Consider the following 19,127-nt stretch of genomic DNA (forward strand, 5'->3'; position numbering starts at 1 on the left):
AGCTTCTCCCTTTGGACTTTTTGGTGATTAAAGGAGGCTGATGGGAGAAGCTGGGGTCCAGAAAATAGGAGCCCTGATTCCCAGGGAGAACAACGTCACATCATCCACAGATTGTGAGGCACACAGCACCTGGTCCATGGTGGTGTTGATTCGAGTGATGGGTGGAGGCCCAGTGTTTGCCGGTGAACCACCTCTGTCAACTCTTGCCTCTCTCTCGGAGGGCATCCCTGCACAAGTTCGTGCTGGAAACCCTCCTCTTCCTCCTGTTTTACTTTTGGCTTGGCCGAAACCAGTTTGTCAAAGCAATCTGGGAGGATGATGATGCCATCAGAGGAGTCTGAGGAAGTCTAGCTGGTGACCTGAGGCACAGGAGGAGAGTATGAGGACATTTACAGACTTTATAATATGAGAAATTATACAGCAACTTTCATATCTAAACAATAAGTGAGAAAGAGTCACCTAATCCAAGTCTTCTGTTTCTTAATATGGGTGTCAGTTAGGCTCAGTGGGTGAGCAGGGGACCACAGAAAACAGCAAAATTTATGCCCGTCACATTTTCCACAGCAGGTGGGGCTGAATTGGAGACTTTGCCGGACTGATTCTGGCCCCCAGGCCTTATGTTTGACACCCCTGATCTAGGGTGTACCCATGCTCTCAACGTGTCAATGACATTTGAAATAAATACCACATTCAACTTTTGTTGTAGACGTTCCTGATTTTGGTTATTAACTAAATGACTGAGAACATCCTGATATGACACGAACAGCTGACCCCAGACACCAAAACCAGCAGTATCTCTACAAGATGTGCGAGCGTGTGAACAAGAGGCAAGAGACAGGATGACAACGGGAGATGCAGTCTACCGTCCCTGGTGTAAATTTTAACTGTTACAGAGAAGGTGGTCAGTCTTAATTTAGCCATGAGCAACTGAGCAGGGGAGGGAGGGAGGCTTGAACAGCCCATCCACCAATCAGGAACAGACACTTGTGCATCAACTCGACTGCTTGAGTAACAGCCAAACAGAACTGGAAATGAATCAAATTCAGCTGGTTATGTCACTATTTGTGTTAGAATAACTGTTACCAGAGAAACAGAAAAGACACACAGAAAGCCCAGTGTTTACAAAACAAAGTACAAACTTTATTATTCTGTCTTTACAAAGGCACGAGCCTCTTTATCCCCAAAACGTTTCTCTTTAAAAAAAAAAAAAAAAAAAAAAAATAGCTTCTTGATGACCATATCCATTGATGGGTCTAACAAAAAAAATAAAAAATAAAAAAAATGGGTAGAGGAAGGAGAACAAGCGGAAAAATGAGAAGAGAGCTCAGACTTGTCAACAGATAAACAAAGACAGCATAAAAACTGCAAAAGAATGTGACAGGACAAGATGTAGGAGGACTGGACATGGAGGGAAAGGGGGGATACACAGCTGTGCGGTTTTTACTCAACTTCAAGAGCTTCAAATGAGGAGATGCTCCTTCATATAAAAAAAACAAACAAACAAAAAACAAGAAAGAAGCAAACTCCTATATAGTACAGTAAGTGCTTTGTAATCTTGACCCTATTTAGTGGAACCCCCTCAAAGCCAACCCCACTTCTCCGACCACCTGATATGTCCGCGTATGCTTCCTAACACTCGACCCAGAGCGTAAAACGTAGATGGAAATAAACAATGTCTGGGATTTAGGGGAAAGTGATCAAATGCAAACAGACGGCAAAAAATAAGGAAAGCAAGCTCCACAAACAGAAGAGCATGCAAACTTTTTCCATATCCAGGAATCCCCTTTCCTATCAAGAGAAGCACTCGCAAACAACCCATCATTTAATTCTGCTTATTGCAGTGCAGCTGACATCAATAGTTTTTTCTTTAAAGGGCAATTCCGCGATTTATCTGTGCAGCGGTTCGAAGCTCCATCTATGCACTGACGCAAGGGGTGAGGAGGGATGCGTCAAAGATGCAACTAATCTTCTGAAAAATGAACTGTTAAAGGACATTTATGGAATGCTGACGTCTCTTTGTGGCTATATATATATATATATATATATATATATATATACATATATTTGTGTGTATATATATTTTTGCCAATCAACTGGCTTTAAGGGGCTAAAATATAATAAAATCTACTAGTAACCAGAAATCGCATTTTGAATACTCTTTCAGGACCATATGAATGCAACCTGTTTTTAAAAAAGCATAGTAAAATAAAAACAAAGTATGACTGGGAATATACAGTATTCCAACACAAACCAGCTGGATTGATCTGATAGCTCGAAACAAAAAGGGGTTCCAGCGGCTACCAAATGACGCAGGTAAGAGAAAAAATAATAATAATAAAAAAATAAAACTTCCCTCAACCCCAGGGCTGTGTTAAGGCTGGCTTCACAGTGCCTCCCTGCACCTGCTATTAGTAAGGCATGCTGCAGCCTCTCTCCGCTACATGTCTTTGTCAATCTGTCCGTCAACCAAGAGTTCCCGGCAACAGAACAAATAAAAATGTAAGCAGAAATGTGTACAAAAAAAAAAAAAACAAAACAAAAAAAAAACAAAAACAAAAACAAAAAAACATGGTACATTTTACAGAAAACGCACTAAAGGATAAATATTCAATATAAAGAAATGCATATAGACTGGGCATTTTCCTCATATTTTAAGCATATTCTGCTTTGATACATATCCCAAAACAAACAAACAAAAAAACAAACAAGCAAACTACACTGGAAGGGGCTAAATAGAACAAGCTCTTAAGATCGAGCAAACAAGTGATTGTATTCAAGTTATATTTGCACGTGCAAGAATTTCAAGGCAAAAGCGGGTCTGCTGCAGACTACCAGAGTCCGGAGCACCGCTAAGCCTCGCTGATTCAAAACACTAAAAGAGACACATATGTGACAGTTACTCGACAGGGGCCCAAAGAGTAGCTTATTTTAAAAGCCATGTGTTTTTAAACTCAGAAAGGGAAGATGTCAGGAAATGTGAAATTTAAAAAAAGAAATTTAAAAACTTTTTTTTTGGTCAGACCACGAGTAAACAGAATAAGTCATGTGGGTCAAGATATGTGGGTTTACTGGGATCCCAGCCCAGCAAAAATGGCAACAAACAAACAACATGAGAAGAAAAATAAAATAGCGTTTTGAACCAGTAAGTGCACTCTCTTTTCGAGCTTCGCTTCATTTCCTGTGAGCACCAGTCAGCCATGAAAAACAGCTTTGAAATTCTCATCAACCTGTTGTTAGAGGACTCTTAAGAGAAACACAGCATGAAAAGGTCGACTTCACAAAAGTAAAATAACACATTCTCTCAACACAAAGCCTAAAAGGTGGAACTTTAGGACAGTCTTTTTTTTCCTCACAGTGTCTCTCCATACAGCTCAGTTGGATCGGGAACCGAGGAAGGTTTAAAGGATGTTCAGCTTAGGGGCGGGAAAAAAAATTGCTCTGGTGCGGGGGTTTTGACGCCACACCAATGGGCTCTTCATTGACTTTGTCTCCTTTTTCGACTTCAGGGGCGCACAGAGAGATAACAGTCCTGGTAGTTAATGGAAATGTTTAGTTGACATTCGAAAGTTCTAGTATCCAGTAAAACAGAGCATTTATAGTCAGTGAAGTAGTCGCTCTATTTGTCTTTCTATAGTTTAACGAAGAAAGCTTGTGTAAGTGAGTGAATGAAGGATCGGCGCTAGACATAAGCAGAGGAAAGGGAAAAAAAACAGAAGAGGCTGCATGTGTGAGTGTCTAAGTGTAAACCATAAGGGCTGCCTATCACGGTACAACATGACGTGTATTGATTAAGAAAACAAAACAAGTGCTTCAATCTAACTAGCAGACTTTTCCACCGAACAACAGCGCTGTGAGTTTGTAAGCTCCTGTAGCCCTGCTCCGCTTGGGGCTTGTGTGTAGGTGTGTGCGTGCATGTGAGTGTATGGTACGTAAGACGTCAGGGATGAACTCAAGGCAGTGAACAGTCGTCCGGCCCGTCGCTGTTTGAGGCTGTGTCTGAGCCTGCCGCGTCAGAGAGGACACGTCCTGAAGTGACGATGACCGCCCTCCTCTGCTCTTCCTCCCCGGCGCCACCCTTCCCCTGGGTGCCCTCGATGTGCTGGATTGCCTGAGGGAAACACAGAGGCAACAGATGTCAGCGACAACACCCCCCTCTAGTGGTGGGATATGAGGCAGGATTTTGTGCCTTACCTGAACGATGGTATCCAGGTTCTGTCGAGATGTGGAAACTGTGTTGATAACTGATGCTGGGCCCATGGCTACCACAGTAACATGGTGGGACTGAGGAGTCTGGACAGGTGCAGGAACAATGACTGTAGCGTGGTGTGTAGGGGCTGGGGGAGTAGCAGGGGCCAACACCTGGTAGAAAGGTGCAATCACCGTTTATTATTCTCATGTCATCACTTCTGCAACCTCAGTGCACTGAAGGCACATTTTTAACCTGCACCGTTTACTATTAACATATATTAAATTTGTAAATAACGTTAGCAGTAATACAAAAATACAACCCCAACTCCAAATAAGTTAGGATCCTGTGTAAAATGCAAAGGAGAAGAGAATATATCATATCAGTTGTTTAATAAACTGAGACAATTAAGGTCATTTTGATTTTCATGGCAAAAACTACCTCAAAAAAGTTGGGACAGGAGCAATAATAAAAGTAAGTGGTTTTATAAAAAAGAAAACTTGGAGGAGCATTTTAAAATAATTAGGTTAATTTGCAGCAGGTCAGTAGTATGACTGAGTATATTAAAGAGCATGTTAGAGGGTCAGAATCTTTGCAGAGGATCACCAATCTGCAGAAAACTGCAAAATCATCAAAAAAATGTTCCTCAATGTTAAACTGAAAAAGACTTTGAATATTTCATCATCTACAGTACAAAATATGATCAAAAGATTCTGAGATTCTGGAGAAATCTCTGTGCGCAAAGAAGACAAGCCCAAAAATCAATACTGAACACTTGTAATATTCAGGCTCCTGGGCAGCAGTGCATTAAAAACAGATGTGATTTTGTCATGGAAATCACTGCATGGGGTCAGAAACACTTCCAGAAATCACTGTCTGTGAACGGTTTACGATGCTAACCAGAAATGCATGTTGAAGCTCATTCACTCAAAAAAGAGGCACATGTGAACATAATAGTGAAAGACTGCAGTCCTCTTTCGGCCAAAGCTCAATTAAAAGTTAGAAAAACTTTGAAATTTTTTAGCTCTTCATTAGAGAAATACAAGAACCTATGCAGAGTGGGAACAGACAGTTGAACCTTTGCTAAAAAAAAAAAGCTACAAAACGACAAAGACCTTTTACCAGGCTTTACAGATCTAGGGATGGAAGAGTCTCATCAAATCATAAAAAAAACATTAAGCCAATTTCTCTTGGGGAGTTTATAAAAGAGTGTTTTGTGGACTGTGCTGTGCTAGCATACCCCGAGTAAAAAAAATCTAATCTGACAGGGAAAATGTCAGCCTTCTGAAGTGGATGCAAGAAAAAGGGACTGAAATGATCCCAGAACTGAAATAGGTATCTCTGCATTGTATTATACACCAGGAGGTGTTGTGTAAGTAGGTGCTAAAAATTAACCATATCATTGTTGAAATATTTAACTTGATGTGGGCAAGAGCACCGTTTGTTAGACTTTTGGAGGGACGCGAGACTGAAAATGGTGACATAGGCTACCACACAGCTGTCAGGTGGCTCAGCTTGGGTAAGAGTGTCGCACTTGAGAGTAAAAATTTAAGAGTTTTATGTGAAGAAAGGCAAGGATAATTCAGAGCGCTCTTCAGGAGAACGGAATACAGTCTTACATTTGTTATTTATATGACTGCACTAATGAATGAACTAAATACCAAACTGCAAGACAGGGCCAATTTGCACATGAAATGTAAAGCTTCATAAAAAGGTTTCATAAGAAAGTTGCAGTTTCTTTCAAGCCGATTTGGGAACACCATTCTCACTTACATGTCAACAGTGAAAGAAGCCATACCATCAGCTGATCCCCTCAGCTGGTACTTGTCCATGTTAGGAGCCCTGCATAATGAGTTTTCAAGGTGATTTGAAGACTTCAAAACACTTGAGAGTGAAATGCACATGATTTCAGCTCCCTTCACTTGCAGTTTGAATAATGGATCCAGTGATGTTGAGCTTGAACTCATTGACCTGCAGTCTAATTCACTACTGGCAGAGCGCTTCAACTCAGTATCACTGCTGGATTTGTATTCTTCTCTTGCAGGTGAGAACTTTCCACACATAAGGAGACAAGTGACAAGTGTTTTGCAAAAGTAATGCAGATTGTTTACACTTGTTTTTTGTTGATCAAGTAGTGATGAAGTTGGCGCATAGTTCACATTTCAATCACCTAACATCTACGCTTGCCTGCAGCATTTTATAAAAACATAAAATTAATACTGAGAAGAATTAAGTTCAACTTCTTGGAGCTTGCTCATAGAGGTATGTTTGATTGTTTCTTTCGAATACTATAGAGTCTTTACCCTACAGTATAAAGTGACTTGTGGGGACTGTTGTGATTTAGTGCTTTATATAAAAACCCTAAATTGAGCTCAATTGACATTATGAAATGAAAACTATGACAAAGAAGAGATAGGACTACTGAGCAGCTAAATTCTTATATCAAACAAAAATAGGACAACATTCTTTCCCAGAAGTCTAGCCCCTGATCACCTCAGTTCCCAGATGTTTATGGACTGTTAAAAAAAGAGAAGATGCTGCATAGTGCTAAACATGACCCTATCACAATTTTTTTTGAGATGTTAACATGATAACAAGTTAAAATGCAATATTAAAATGAGTCATGCAATGCAGTCCTAGACTGTTCAGTAGTCATGATGGTAACAATACAGTAAATCACACCTGAATTAGCTTCCCCCCCTGGGGTAATTCAGTGTTGCTGCAATTCTGCAAATTCGTACTGATATTGACTTGAGGTTACATTACACAGCTCTGCTTATGGAGTCACAAAGTGTCATATGACTAATGTAAAGGGCGTCAATCATCTTTTACTGCAAAAGCCCAGCTGCCACAAGGAGCGGATAGGGCAGACATCAGGCGATGATTGATTTGGCATCATGTTCAGTTAGGGTAAGCCTGCAGTAACAGGACGCTGCAGCTATCAGGGCTGGAGACGGCACCGGCAGAAAGACGTGTGAGCGGCTCATTTAACACACTGTAAATCTGTCTGAGCTGCTGACAGCTCTAACTGTGGACATGGACAGGACTGTCATGTCCTTGTCCACATGTCTTTGTGAAATCTACGGTAGACTCTGAGACTAGTCTAGCTGCGTATGTGTGTGTGTGTGTGTGTGTATTTTTAGAAAACGCAACACACTTTGACATAATTGACTCAAAGTCCATAAAAAATTTACATGCTAGGGAGGGGGAAGGGGGGGAAATCTGGTGCCTGCCAGCTGATGAGTTTAGGCTAATGAGCCAAAAATAAACACTTTTTTGTGTGTCAAATTCAAGAGCTTGCTGCACATGGCCTCTGTATATGTTAAAAGGATGAACAGAGGGGGAAAGGAAACGCTGAGCTGAACAATGACGACAAAAGGTCTAAATTTTTTATCCTATCATTCCATCGACAAATCCAAAAATATTTACCTCAAAGCTAAAAATTTGTCTAAAAGGCCAGATTTTTACTCTTGATTTGATTTACTAATCCTCTGTGTCAAAAACGGTTTAAATTCATTAGGTTTTATTGAAACACTGAAACAGAGGGGATTTTTCTATATCAGTAAAAAGCATACATCTTTAAAGTATATCAGTCAGTGATATGCAGATGTTTCAACCTGTGGGCTGTGGGCTGGAGTGAGGTCCCTCTCCAGCTGTTTGTGCTGCTGCAGACGGACAAGGCTCTGCGGTTGGGCCTGCTGCTCCTGGAACTGCTGGGTGATTGCCTTCAGCTTCTCTGGGTACAACTGGGCATCCATGGACCGCATCTAAGATGCAAAAAATAGGATAATATTTCTGAAAAGTTCAAACCACAGCAGTCGGTGGAATTTCAAACTCTTGAAACTGCGTTATTGTCGTCACCTGTTCTTCTAGATTCATCCTGGCTGAACGTTCTTTCTCCAGCTGCTGTCTCAACTCGATCATCTCCCTTCTTAAGTCCTCGGTTTTCTCCTCCTCCAGGATGTCTGGTGAGCCAATCCCTTCATCTTTCTCCTCTGCACGCCTCCTCTTGGGGGAGGAACCACTTAACTCCTAGAGAGCGCAAACAGAAATGTGAGATGTGCTTTAGATGAATGCTAAGATTGATGATAGTGAAAAGACAGCTAACTCCTTTGCAAACAGTCTGCATGGGCAGCGCACTGGTTTACCTGTATGATTCGTTTGAGCTGACTGTTCTGCTGCAATAAACGTGTCTTCTCCTGCTCCAAAGTAAAAATGTACTCTGCCGTCTGTTGCAGGATGGCAGCCTGAAGAACAACATTACAGTTTGGTTATGAAAGCAAGTTCAGACCCTTCCAGCTCCAGCTAACTCATCATCTAATTTAAATCACTGTTTATGACCCACCTTGCTGAGTTTCTCTCCATCGCTGTGTGGGATGAGTGTTTTAAGTGACTGGAATCCAGCATTGATGCTCTGCATACGCCGACGCTCGTTGCTGTTGGCGATCTCTCTACGGATTCGCCTCTCTTGGTCCCGGGCTGTTTCTGGGGTCAGAGGAATGTTGGCCAGGCTAGGGGAAGAAGGGAGAGGCAGGAAAGCTATTAGGGAAAATGTACAGTTTAAGAAGACTTAAAAATAAACCAATTTGCTCCCCTTGACATCAACTGTTTTTTTGTTTGTTTTGTTTTTATGTGAGCTGACTCTTTAAAGTGTGTATTTATATCACCACCAAAGAGCAGAAATGACTGGCCCGTTCCTGTGATTACACAGGTATTTACAGCGGCTTTGTCCTTTCAGCTCACTAGCAACTACATGTATCATTGCTAATAACTGAAATTGTTACAAACCTATGAAAGATCACAAGTTCTGTTTATTTGAATTGTTAGCACGTGTTAGAAGATATGTCAATGTTGCAGCAGCATATAGTTTATTATGAACATTCCAATATTTAAACTGTGAATCAGTGCATTCCACATGGTTAAATTCAGTTTGAGGGGGAATTCTAAGTGAATTTCCTCTAACATCCTCAGTATCAAACACTATCTATGGGACCCTCTCTGAAACCAAGCTCTTATCTGTACTGACTCAGCTGCCTTAGTGCAAACATTGGGAACAATTGTGCAGACGCAGATTAGAAAAGCAGTGTCTATGTGTGTATACACAGACACGCACACACACACACACGTGTAGCACTGCAGCAGCACATCCAACAAACAGATCCACTGCCAAAACATGACCAACTGAGCCTGAACTTTACAAACGCAGGCCACTTTAGAGCCTGAATTAGAGTGAGTTTAGGCTTAAATTATTACCCAAGAAACTAAACAAAGCTCAACCAACAGGCTGATTAAAACTGATCAAATTGAAATATGGTTCCACAAATATCTTCAACATCATTTTTCGATTGCCTCCATCACATCCAACCCTTAGCAACCTCTCTTGTCACTCCAACCCTCTGTATGCAATCTGCTCAACTGGGAGGTCCATCTTTCATCTCCAACCTATCCACTATTCTTCCTCTGCACATGCCCAAACCATCTCAACCTTGCCTTTCTAACTTTGTCTTCAAATTCTACGAGTTCTACAAATACATTAATAATCACAAGTTGCTTTTCCAGCAAGACTGCCAAAATGTCTCAAATATAACAACCTGGACATGAGTTTTAAAACTGTTGTGCAGATAAAATGTAACAATAAAACTATAACAGTGATCATCATTTTTTTTTAAAACTGTTATATTTTACAGATCCAGGGATTTAAAAAAGCTAATTAATAACGAACTGTGTATTTTATTGCTGAATAAATGTGACTTTACAACAAGAACTGATACAAATTTTAGTCATTCTGGTTTTTATTAAGTTATATTTGAGTGATAAGGACTTTAGAGTGTGCTCACGGAGTCAAAGTTTAAAGAAAAAATGTGCCAATTTCCGCTTTATTTTAAATTGTAAAAGCATTTAAAGTTTGTCTGGGTAAAGTTCCGGCTTTCCTTGCGGTGCACCAATTCCCCGCAGAAAAGCGGACTACATTTCCCAGACTGCCCATGTCACTACCAGCAGCAGGAGCAACAGTCGCAGATCCCTCCGCCTCCTTCTTCAAACAGGGCTGCGGACGTATCGACGGGCCTTCCGCGACATACACACACCCCCTTATTAATAACGCCACTTTTAATTTTCCTGCCTCCCCGCGAAAAGCCAAATGTCTCCTTTTACCGAACAAATCCAACGGGAAACGTATTTTAACGTCCCCCAAACACACTTCCTCCGTCCTCACAGTGCCCGACACCACCTTCGCGCTCCGAGCAGACTTTCGTGTCCTCCGCCATTACAACAATGCGGCAGGCAGCATGGCAGAGGTGCGGGATGAAACGACGCAGTGGAGGCGGCTCGATAGCGTCAACGGGAAGCGCAGAAACGCCATTTAAACCACCGCCGCCTAAAACAGGGGCGAATAAGACAACAGCAGTGCTTTTTTAACGTTTGGAGTGAATGAAAACAGGGCGCCATAAACAGGAAACAAACGCCAGACCCTCTCACCCCCTCTCTCATCCACTCCCCCCACCTCCATCACTTTTTTGCACAAGCCACAAGCATGGCCGCACTACCCACAATAAACTTCGGCTCCCTGCGAGCGAAATCGTCAACCCCCACGAATGTGCGAGGCGAAAATAGACCCCTTCACACACCGCGACGCCCGCTAGCTCAACTTTCCCTTTCTCGTGTAAATTTAAGTACACATAGGCCACGGGTGAGGGATTATTTAAGCACAAATAGGTCGGGGATGCGCTGAGCGAGTAGCAGCGTGGTGTGCACGGAACCACGTGGTTTATGTTTGTTAGCCACAAAATACATCGATTTCGCAGTCAAAGATGCAAAATAAAAGCACGCAGAGGACGCCGTGGACACAGCGGGAGCCCCCCGCGTGCTCGGTCGCCCCTTGATCTCGCCGTTTGATGTTAATTAATGCCCGCAGCTCCGCGTGAGAGGGTCGTGTACACAATAACACATCAGACCAAGCGTGTTGCCCAAAACCGACATCGCTAAGTGCGCGGTGCTCTCAGCAGATGACTTGATGGTGATAATAGTGATGATGACGGTGATAATAATAATAATAACAATAAAAATAATAACAGGCACAGCATGTCGGGTGAAACGCGCGTGGCATACACACCTACAAAGACCACCAATCACTTCTTTCTCCGTTTTCCTGAAATGTTGCAAGGAGGGCACCTTCTGAGTTGGTACCATGAAATACTCCATGCTCGCCTCTCGCCAGTTTGGTGCCCCCCCTCCCCACCACCAGCAGTTTTTTAAGGGGAAAAAAAGAAAAGCAGCAAACAGTCTCCGTGGTATAAAAAGGGAAAAATGATGACGTTAGTGGGTAAAAATCCCCCGTGATCCGATGCGGGTTAAATCCACAGAGGAGATATGAATGCCTCGTCCGTGTAATGTAGTACTTTGAGGCTGCTGAGAGTTGTAATGTTACTCGACTTCCAGCTGATGGGGTTCCCTCGTTGTGTGTGGCGCTCTACCTCTCTCTCTCTTTCTCCCTCCCCTTTGCTTTCTCCCTCTGCATGACCGTGTGTGTGTCTCTGTGTGTGTGCGCAGCTGATCGGATGGCTTTCAAGGCGGGAAACAGCTGGTAGGAGTCACACACTGCACTACCAAAAGCCTCCTTCCGCAGAGAGAGAGAGAGGGGGGGGGGGAGGACTGCGCGTAAACAAAGGACTATTTAGCGCAGAAATACACCGACACATGTGGAGAGCCGCGGAGGGAGCTTGAAATGTTTAAACCTGGGGGGGCATTTACAGCTGATCTGTGATCAGATCTGCCGTCACAGAGCTGGGCTGAATCATTAATGGTTTCCCGTCACATGGCTTGAATCGGTTTAAATATACTTTATGTAGAGAGGGGCTATGATTTCAACATAAATAGGCTTAAAAAAAACAAAACAACAACAACAACATTATTTTAAATTCTTATTTTATAACCCAAATGTCAGTGCACCGTGACAGCTCGGGCTCATGAGCAAATAAAGAGCGGGACTACTACAGGGGTGGACAATCCAACAGCTGCGATAAGGGAACAAGAGGGATCAGCTGACGAGCTGGCAACGCTGCACAGCAACAGCGCACCGGGGAGGGCTTTTAGACACACACACACACACACACACACACACACACACACTGAATGTTAATGTTGTTCACCATTTTGGGTGTGACAGACCCACAGTGGAAGCACGGGAGGCTAAATTACAGTAACCTGATCTAATCTGTTAAACAGAGGCTATATGGCGCATGCATGGAGTTAAGTCACAGGACGGGAGCAGTGGATTTGATCCGGAATTTTGAGCCGCAGCAGCAGCAGCTTTATATCTTTTCACGATGGCGCATTTTTAGTAATTACCCACAGGTGCGGCTGCACGCTGTCGGGCGTTTACAGGAGAATAGAGGAATACATCTGTGGGAGATCAGTGCTGGAAACCGTGGCAGTGATTTTTAAAGCAGCCCTCTTCTGGACAAGTGCGTCTTAGCACCGTTTCACCAAATTACAAATGCTTCCAAGAAACAAACCCCCTCTTTACCTTTCATTCATAAAGCCTACATTGTTCATCTTTGAATATTGAATCATCATCATCATTGAATCATCTTTATATTATCTGGAATATTCATTTGTTCATGAATCCCGAATCAGATCGTAATGCCTCCAGATATAGCAGACGATTTAAACTCCACAGACATTATTATTTAGGCCCCCGCTTATTACTTTCCAATAACATGAAGATAGGCTAGATGGAGTTTTAATGTTTTACAACACTGATGGTACAAATACTCCATTCAGTCCCATTATTTATTTATTTATTTATTATTCATTTTATTTATTTTTAATAGAAGTGTTAGATTACTGTTTTTATTTTTTACTTTCTCGCAGTAAATGTAAGGCTCCGGAGGCTATTTCACCTTCCACCCGGTAACTTTACGCCCCCTGGTGGTTGTAAAAGGAAAACCCAGGGCGAGTCACTGCCATATTGCACACCTCACACATTAGATGGCACAAGATGGGCCGGACAGAAACCTATCAGGAAAAAAAGTTAGAAAAAAAAGTTGCATTGATTATGACAGAGACTTCTGTTTGAGTTGGTATCTGTGCTGCTAGTTATTTTACAAACGTGAATTCCTTTAAAAGTTAGAACATATATAAAAGCCTATAAGACCAGAAAACAGTGGTGTACACACTGATACATATACAGCAAAATATTTGCACCTTGGAAATGACACATTACCTCTTAGATCCCTTTTATCTACATTGGTTATTTAGTAATGTTGTTATGTACCACTTTTTTACATTTACTGTACAAATTATTGTATGATATTAATTTTTTCTTTGCATCTGACTTATACATTTATAATGACAATAAAAGGCTTTTAATCCTAATATATTACAGTAACTTACAGCTCGGCATTGGCCACATCACTCCAGGTTACCCTTTATTTACATTCCAAACACACACACTATCACTGTGGTGCCACTGGCTTTGTCTGTAACGTGCTGATACCACAAAATACAAGACAAGCAATCACTTCTCTTTTTTTGACATTTAAATTTTAAAATCTAACACGCTGACATTTTGTTTCCCAAATTCAACCGTGTAATTGTAGTCTTACCATTACTGTGAGAAACAAATGGGTTATGTGAAACCTCAAAGAGGAGTAAATGGCCCAGGGAACTGTTCCAGAAGGTGAAATTGCTCAGTTGGTGACATTTTCACACTGTTTATGTGCTCAAATCATAATATTGGTGTGTAATTTCCATCCAAATGACAAAAACAAGAGGGGGTTGTTTTTGTTTTGTTTTCTTCTTTCTTTTGTCCCGAAGAATGCACTAAATTATATGAGGATTCAGCCAAATATGACAAACTAGGCAATGTAGTGAATTTCTACTGTAGATGCAGCAACTGAAAAGTTTGTAAATAAATAAACAAATAAAGGTTTAAAATATGTTTGATGTGTTTTTCTTACAACTTATGGCGACAGTGTACCAACAACAAAAAGGGAGAGGGGGCAGCAAATCCTGTTCTGTTTACCGATTCATTGATTATCAAAATATGAAATTAAAAAAATAAACACTTTAAGGTAAAAATGGTGCTCACAGCTAAGCTTTTAAAAAGGATAATCTGTCTGTTAATTACCTCACAGACTGCATTTGCTATAACCAGCTTTGTCTAATTACCGCTACAGTAATGCATCCTTATAATTACTGACATTTCTAACGACAGTGCAGTGTACGAGCCAAGTACGGGATGTTTTGGCTCGTGTGGTGAAAATGTGCGTTTGTCTTGCAGAAGGATCGCCTGCTCTTCTCGAGACTGAACTTTTAAATTACGTAACGGCGTTTTCCGTCTTTTCGGAGCAGCCTGTCGGGGCTGAGTTAGTGGCTAATACGAGCAAAGAGACAAAACTGAAGAAGAAGAGAACATTTTAAACTGTAAACAAGAGAGGTGTCACCCTGCGCGATGGCCTGTTGTTGGCGGGGAGCAGGGGCGGAGAGATGACCGTGAGGACACGGAGAGAGAGGGTTAGTTTGGAGAGGAGCCTGGGACTGCCTATGGTGGATGGGCGGAGCAGTAAGCATGCGCTGGCAGACTCTGGGCTGGTCCTGACGGGCTGGCTGGGCTCCGGGCGGCTGTCTGTGCGCGTCAGACGGTCGTGGGGGAGACTTCCATCAGCACTCAGCGTCTCCCCGAGTGCGGAGAGGGAGGAGAGAGAAAAAAAATCAGGCAGAAGGCACACGGGGATCACTGCGCGAAAAGAAACCAAAAACAGCCCTACCTCTGCATCTGGAAAATCACCGAAGAAGCTAGAGACGATCCTCTCCCTCTACCCCACATCCCGTCGCCAACCCGCCCTATCTATCCTATCCACCACCACCACTTGGTGCCCTCCCACCCCTTCACCCCCGCCCCCTCTTTGGAGAAGCAAGACCACCCATAGGAACCCCTGTACTTGACCAGCGTTGCCATTAAGCGATGCGCTTTGAATTTAGGAAGAAATCACCTATGCGCTTTTGATGCACAGCACAAGCAAGTGGTCTTCGTTGTTTTTTCCTCAGCGGGAACAGTTCAGGCTAAGGATCTCTGGGTGTTTGCACTTTTTTGACGGGTTTCCAGTGTCGGGATAACATGCAAAATATCACCCCACGACCACAGACAAGGCTGTCATCCTCGTAGACAAGCCTTTATTTAAACGAGCAGCTGTCACACACGCTGCGTTTTAAGGCTAATGTTTGCTTTTCAATGCTTAGAAATAATCCTGACAATGGTCTGCAAACGGACCGCCTCTCCAGACACCTAGTTCTATTTTCCCAAGACATGACAGCTGTTTATTTCGTTTTTAACGTAGAAAAAGCAACAAACTGACGAGGGGTCTTCTTGACACAGACGCCGTTAGAGCCACGGGACTTTGCGTGCGAAGTTTGCACAGCAGAGATCGGGACCAAGCCGGAGATATCTCGACCACATCCACGGCATTCTCGCTTCAAGGTAAGCCAAAGGCAACCCTATCTGAGACGTCAGTTCTGTGTGTTGTGCCCACTTGTCTTGCGTGGTCACGCTGGTGTGAGTGCGCTCCTGCTTTGTGAGGAAAATTTGCGCGAGTTCAAACAGGGCAGTGACCTATTTTCGGGGACTCTCTCCAGCGGTGCGCCGAAAATCCTGCAGCCAGGACTCCCCGCTCTGTCACAGCCAACAGGCCGGTGGAGGCGAGCGTGCCATCGCCGGGTTTTGTGCCATTCACCCACAAACCGCGTCACCGACCTTTTCCGCGTGTCTGCATCCGTTCTTAATCCAGCATCCCCCTCCAAGGAGCCCGAGAGAGACATTTTTAGAGCAGTGTCACAAATCTCGCCCTATATAGAGGCATGCATCACCGCTCAGCCAGCTGTTGTGCAAGACAGAGCCTCCCTGATAGAAGCTCTCTGATGTTTGCCACCGCATCTGATAGAGAGTTCAACGTCTCCATGCTTGTGAGTGATACGTAAACCGGTGATGTTTGTTATTGGTAAATAACGAAGATGAGAAAATACTTCTTCTTTTTTTTAAAACTTATTTTCTCACTTAAACTTTTCATCTTGCTGCAACTGGGTATAAAATGTGCTGTGATTAAATGGAATATTTTGCCCATAACTATGATCTTAAGACCTCTTTTAGGTCTTTTTATATGCCTGCCATTGTGTCATTTTTTTCCATCCAGTTCTGAGTTAGATGCGACCAAGCATGTAGCAAAGGGGGCAAGGATGAGCCCTGGCAGAGAAACCTAGATAAAGCTCTATTTTCCTCCAATTAAGCAATTCCACTGTTCCTAAGCCTAATTGTGTGCACACTGGGACTGGGCCTGGGATGGACCTTCTCCCCATTGGCTGCCTCCCCTGGTCCCATTGTTCCAGAAGATGCCAGGAGAGAGAGAGAGCCGAGCTCTGCCCTGCCAAGGCAGACCTAACAAGGCCTACGCTGGAGGGTAATAAGGCCTGATCATTAAAACGCATTAGGCCACAAGCAGAACGAGGCACACTCAGGGGCTGGGATAAGAGCTGGATGACTGTATATTTCCAAGGTGACTGTGAGGTGTTCTGTGAACAATATAGTGTGTTGGTGCATGAGAAAAACCGTCACACAGGCAGCATGTGGAGAGAGGAGGTCTGGCCACAGGCCCACTGGACCTCTCTCAAAGAATGTGGGGAAGGAGCGAAAGAGGCCGTAGAGGCTTTCTGCACAGGGAGAGACTCCTTTTGCTCCCTCCCTGAGGCCCCCACTATGTAATCCATAAACCTTCTCAGAACTGTGAGCACAGGTGCTCCTCACATCCACAGCCCACTGGCTGCATTGTTTATCCAGTCAGCTGATGATCAGTTCAGCCGCAGGTCAACCATAACATCCATCCGAGAGAAAGACTGTGGTCAGACGGAAAGGCATTTATCACCATCGCTATTCAGGCAACGACTCTCTCCCACAACATTTAGTCATTGCAGAGAAAAGTCTCTCATCTCCACCATAAAGCCAGATGTCCACAGAGCTCCAGCTGTGCATCTTTGTGGTGGCATTCCACACTCACAGGATGTGTGTGTGTGTAATTTTCTTGCTGTATATTTCCTTTTCCTTCCCTTAATTCATACTTGGCCATATGTAGGGAACTGGACTGCTGCTGGGAGCAACAACTTGCACCGAGTGCTAGCCAGAGTTATAGGTCTGACAGCCTTTGGCTGCTGTAGTTGGTTCCTCAGAGGATATGTACTATTAAGGCTGTCCACCGTGCCAGTCTCTAAAATCAGATCATGGGTGTGGTATTCACCCCCTCCTCAATTTTCCATGTGTCTTGAGATTGCACCGCAACCGTGACATCATTCAGTTTTGGTCCAAACTGTGAGGGAACGGCAGCTGTTTTATGGTGGAAAAGGTGGAACTCAAAGGCGTACTCCTGCGTCAGCATTACCACGAGGTTTGTGGTAGAGAGATGGTGGGAACCCAGGGTGCACTTGTGCTTAATACCTTAAACGAGGCCCAATACAAATGGACACCATAGATTTGATTGTTACATTGTGCTTTTTGCATTGCCGCCAAAGAAATCCTCATCTAAAGTCTAAAAGGTGGCAGAAGCAAGTTGGTTTTTTTTCACAGTTTCATGTAAAACCACAACAATATGTTTGCTACTTAAGAGGGGAAAAAACACTGTGCGGAGGGCAAGGATTGCTACCAGTAAGTGGGTGGGATGTAAGTTGCACAAACCTGCTTGGTAAAGCCAAGTTGAGTGTTCGAATTAATATCACAGTGGGGCTCCGTAGCTGCTAGGGATTACAGGCGAGCTGAAAGGCAACTCAGCAGCAGGGGAGGGAGGATTACAGTGGTCAGTGAATGAGGCAGCATGCAGTGAAAACAAGGCACCTGATACACACTTGCGTTTATCTTCCCAGGGATAAGAGCTGCAGCACTTGAGATTTCCCATGGCAGAGCCTGTCCTTTCTGGGGTTTGCATTTGTAGAGAGTTAACGCTAATCAGATGAACAGCCTCGTGCTTCATGCATTAGGGAAATGTCACGTCTCGAACGCGTTTGGCGGGGTCGTGCATTCAAGCTCGTTACCAGTGATCGAGGAGATGCAAGTGTTGTGCCAGAAGAAATGTCTTTGTACTGAAGCTAGGCGGAGAAGAGAGGATGGTCAGTTTTTGGATACATTTCTAAGAAAGCTGTGCCTATTTGAAGATAAGTCGCAATGAATGAGTTGCCTGTTTTCATTAATTAATTAAATTATTGCCAAAACGCTAAGGCAATGTAATCATTCAATTGCTTACCACTAACTGTACATAAAGGGTGGATAAAACCACTTTGGCATCATCCACTGGTTAGTAAAGTCCTCTCTTGTAGCGTCAAGCTGAACATTGTATGTAAATCTCAATACCTGAATGTAGATAAACTTGTATATAATAGTAAATCACTTCCAGACGAATCAAATCTTTTATTCTTAATCATTGCCACGTGCTTGCTGAATGACACAGACATATTTTGGAGCGCTGCAGACTGATGTGTCTGTATGGGTCACACTCTTGGACCCATGCATTAAGAATAGACAAAGTGCATACAGTGACTTGACTCATTCTAGTTTGAAAACTGAAAAAGACCAGTGCATACCGCTTTGCTCCCAGGCTGGCTGGGGCTCACGCACCGTGCATTTTTCTCCAGTTAAACTGTAACCACTAATCACCTCACGGCCTCACTGCTTCCTCCTCGAGCAGACCATTCCTGTGTCCCCAGGGTGGGTTAAACTACCCCTCAGCCCCCTGCCCCGAGGGGATATATGGTCTACCCTTTTCTTAAATCACCTGTGTGGGACATCCTAAATGAGTGCTCGGGTTTGGCTTTTTCTGTGAGGATCGGTGAAGTTTAGGGTCAGTTCCTCTGCTGCAAGTGTGCAGTCCTGCATTTCCAAAATAAACACAGACAACTCAGTGCTTCA

General features: G+C 43.4%; 2 protein-coding genes across 6 annotated transcripts in view; one reads left to right on the plus strand and one right to left on the minus strand.

Moving 5' to 3' along the window:
* Positions 1 to 903: 903 nt before the first annotated feature.
* Positions 904 to 15,032, minus strand: tfap4 (transcription factor AP-4 (activating enhancer binding protein 4)). 4 transcript variants are annotated; one of them, XM_086289269.1, is made up of 8 exons: positions 14,956 to 15,021; positions 14,632 to 14,862; positions 8,532 to 8,697; positions 8,335 to 8,433; positions 8,048 to 8,218; positions 7,804 to 7,953; positions 4,192 to 4,359; positions 904 to 4,108 (listed from the first exon to the last, which is right to left on the minus strand). In XM_086289269.1, exons 3-8 carry the CDS (start codon positions 8,604 to 8,606, stop codon positions 3,950 to 3,952), a joined length of 822 nt encoding a protein of 273 aa, XP_086145395.1. In that variant the 5' UTR covers positions 8,607 to 8,697; positions 14,632 to 14,862; positions 14,956 to 15,021; the 3' UTR covers positions 904 to 3,949. The 4 variants fall into 4 exon arrangements, with proteins under 4 accessions (XP_086145395.1, XP_086145394.1, XP_086145392.1 ...); XM_086289268.1 differs by having other exon boundaries at positions 14,632 to 15,032; XM_086289266.1 differs by lacking the exons at positions 14,632 to 14,862; positions 14,956 to 15,021 and adding an exon at positions 11,298 to 11,715.
* glis2b (GLIS family zinc finger 2b) overlaps positions 14,646 to 19,127 on the plus strand; it is a 32,746-nt gene continuing 28,264 nt past the window's right edge. The window contains exon 1 of one of the 2 annotated variants that reach the window (XM_086289265.1): positions 14,646 to 15,665. The gene's annotated coding sequence lies outside the window, so the exon portion shown is untranslated. The remainder of the gene's footprint in view (positions 15,666 to 19,127) is intronic. The other variant, XM_086289264.1, reaches the window with a different exon arrangement.

This window comes from Aulonocara sp. 'chitande type north' Nkhata Bay, linkage group LG4, assembly GCF_057382095.1.
Source record: "Aulonocara sp. 'chitande type north' Nkhata Bay isolate Kocher_YH1m ecotype deep benthic linkage group LG4, A_spYH_male_GT1.1, whole genome shotgun sequence".
Taxonomy (NCBI): domain Eukaryota; kingdom Metazoa; phylum Chordata; class Actinopteri; order Cichliformes; family Cichlidae; genus Aulonocara; species Aulonocara sp. 'chitande type north' Nkhata Bay.

Coding starts and splice junctions, on each gene's coding strand:
- tfap4 (XM_086289266.1), bottom strand. CDS start 11,386: ATGGAGTATTTCATGGTACCAACTCAGAAGGTGCCCTCCTTGCAACAT. Junction 8,434..8,531: donor ATGGAGAGAAACTCAGCAAG/GTGGGTCATAAA, acceptor GTTGTTCTTCAG/GCTGCCATCCTGCAACAGAC. Junction 7,954..8,047: donor GGATGAATCTAGAAGAACAG/GTGACGACAATA, acceptor TTTGCATCTTAG/ATGCGGTCCATGGATGCCCA.